This window comes from Sphaeroforma arctica (genome assembly GCF_001186125.1).
Source record: "Sphaeroforma arctica JP610 unplaced genomic scaffold supercont1.135, whole genome shotgun sequence".
NCBI classification, from domain to species: Eukaryota; class Ichthyosporea; order Ichthyophonida; genus Sphaeroforma; species Sphaeroforma arctica.
In genome coordinates, this window is record NW_014040423.1 from 6977 (window position 1) to 10183 (window position 3207).

At 36.1% G+C, this 3207-nt stretch overlaps 1 protein-coding gene across 1 annotated transcript in view; it reads left to right on the forward strand.

Annotated features, from left to right (window-relative positions):
• The first annotated feature begins 2556 nt into the window (after positions 1–2556).
• The window catches only part of SARC_02869 (hypothetical protein), a 3863-nt gene continuing 3212 nt past the window's right edge, over positions 2557–3207 (forward strand). Inside the window, exons 1-2 of the mRNA XM_014303342.1 lie at positions 2557–2709; positions 2932–3010. Coding sequence (XP_014158817.1) covers positions 2625–2709; positions 2932–3010 — 164 coding nt within the window. The 5' untranslated portion in view covers positions 2557–2624. The remainder of the gene's footprint in view (positions 2710–2931; positions 3011–3207) is intronic.

A 3207-nucleotide genomic window follows, 5' to 3' on the forward strand; every position in this document is an offset into this window, starting at 1 on the left:
TATATATATATATAGTATATATATATATATATATATATATATATATATAGTTCTACAAATATATGAACCTGAAAAGCTCAGTGTTCAGGGTGATGGTGGATTGGTAAGTATGAATGCATTTCCTGAATTGGTCAATATTTTTTTCGCATAGATTCTTACCGCTTTCTGGAAAAGATTCTCGCCTTTTTTGTTTTTCAGTTGTTTTGTCATATTCAACCGATCGAGCATCTGCTTGGCCATGGTGAATTCACTACCTTCTGACCTTTTCGGTCTACCATGGATTATATCTAATCTTTTGTTTTGTTTCCCTTTTGAACGGCCTACACATAGATTGGCTGGTGACAGTCTATGTTCTGCAGATGAACCGTGTTCAAGTCATGTATTGATGGATAAGAACGCCTATCATCGACAGGATCAGGTTCCGTTAAAATTATGCGATATTATATCGTTTACATGCATGTACATGCACACATACATAAAAATTCACTGTATCCCGTCACAGAAGTCTACTCGAGTGTGATTACGCCTAATATTCTTCGTATATTGTACTACGAGTTTCTAACCCATAAGGTGCACATAAAGAAGTGAGAGCAAAGATGACAGGTCGTCAAGATTGCTAAGTCCGAAACAATTTTGCTTTTTTTAATTTCTTTTACAACATTCACATATTGTATTGAATTTTCTTATCGCAATAGATCTCAAAAAGACTACAACCTAAATGCCTATTGGACCAGCCGAAATTGGGATTGGTATAGTTTAGCCCCCTCTCGAATATCGTACAGTATAAATACTGTAAATAATTTACAATGTATGAAAGCTAGAATATCTGAAATCCAACACGAAATGTCTGTTTAAAATCTCGTCTGATTGGTAAGGTTATAGTTGAGTTTAACACGCGATCTAATTTTATAGCACCGTATGCAAAAATTTAAAACCATATTCTCAAATTGAAGGGATCTTGATATTGTCGTAATTCATTCTTGGATAATCTGCCAATAAGAATCACGATAGCATTTCGCACCATTTTTCTTTTCTTTCGTGTGTGCACAATTGTGCATGTGGAAATAATAAACATCCACAATTCCACACATAAATAGTTTTATAAAAACAATACCGACGCATGTGAACGAACATGTAAATGCGGGAATAACTTAATATTCACAATTCCACACATTAATAAATACGTAGTTAAAAGTTTTATAAACAATACCGAAGCATGTGAACAAACATGTAAAACAGTGTTGTCATGCTGTTTAGTAACAATATTGTGTATTAAAATACACACATATGTATATTAAGGTATTGTATACATCTATTCCCCGATCAGTCAATCATTAGCGGCTCGCTTTGACTCTGAATAATAACATTCAATCTCGATATCTTGAAATTTACTTACACAACTGCGAAGTTGTAGAAAGGATCATTTGAATGGGTTTATTATTGAGTGGAGGATGTATAGATTATATCTGGGCTCTCGATGATCTAAATTCACAACAAATATAAAATCAACTACTCCTAACAAATTTTAAAACACTTTAGTTGTATTCAATACTGTTCTTTATTTGGTTCATATTATTCGGGATATGTTGATTATGGGGTCGGTTTCAGATATTCAGTTTTAGCTGAGGAAGAATGAGCTTAAATATTACCACAAACTGGGCTGTTCGTGTGCATCTCAGTCAAATATAGAGTTAAATTGTGGCCAACTCTGGATATCAAATTTGACAAGTCGATTGATTGAAAGTATTTACGGCTACCTGCTGTCTCCGTATCTAGCAACGTATATATATGAGTTGTGATCCGACGTAAATATCTCGAAGTCAAGTTGCTGCGAAGAATCAGGCGTGGCATAATCATATTTATCAACCGACAACTGTATGGTTATTTTCGTCCTCACTGAAAGAAGTCAATTGCACATACACTTTGAAGCTTGCATCATTTACCTTCATTTTCATCTGCTGGAGCTTGGAATCAGGATTACACAGAGGAATAAATACATAGGGACACATAGCCTAAAAACCCTATTGGACTCATAAACGCGTGACACAATACTTTCGGCCGCACTACTATAAGGAGTAGTGCTGTGCATGCACACTAAGGTGGACGTGTACGTGTACATAAAGTGTGTTTTACTAACTTTATACGACATGTATTCACTATCAAATTGATTCTAATTTTTTGGTCATCATTTTTTTATCTGTGGTCCCGGTACCAAAAATTCCAGACCCGGTATAGAACTGTAGATGCTAGTAGGCTTGTTCTGAGAATCTGAGGGACATCGCATCTTCGCCAGGCTTAGCAGGCCCACTTCACCTTTCGAAATCTGCAAATTTCTTTATGGCCAATCAATATTGAGTCGTCGCAGGAAACGTTGATTTATCATAGTTGCTAATTCTCGTAGTTGAGATGCGCTAATTTCTGAACGTTCGGACGTTTTTTCATAGCCTTCGAAATGAAACAGTTTTTTCCTCAAAATTTGTCGTACATACTAAATATTTATTACATAGCCTTCTGTATAATTTAGAAGGCTATGTTTTTTTACACAAGTTGAAAAGAAGTACATATACAATAAATTATCCACAACAGTAGGTGAACTACAAGTTTGCAAGAACAGTTTCGACATAATGCACGTCACAGTCTTTGGGGGAACAGGTGGTACAGGGGTAGAGTGTATCAAACAGCTACTAGCGGCCGACCACAGTGTTGCAGGTAATGTATACTAAGATGATCATACTTATGCTTGCTCGATTATAATTGCAATACATGTCGAGTTGCGACACTTTTGAAACTCAATTCGATCGCTAGCGATCATTTACTTGCGTTAGCCTGTTTAGTTCAAGTAGCTAATCTTATTTTGGAGTCATGAGCACACACCTCCTTCAAATACAATTTGGGGTAATAAGGCTATTTGCTCTGAACAAACAATTGCAGCGCTCGTCAGATCACCAGAGAAGTTAAGCGATGAGATAAAAGTAGATCCAAACTTTACCATGCACGTGGGTAATGTGCTGTAAGTTATTGAATTGGTCCATATCAGTTTTCGCGGTTAGTACAATTGCTGGTACATAATTTATATAGCGAATAGTTAGCAGCTCTCGATGATTCACAGCTTGAATACATACACGTTGCAAATACCCTGCCATTATATTTGATACCAATACATATTCGCTGCTGTGACGTACAAATTAGCCAGTGCCCTGATATATA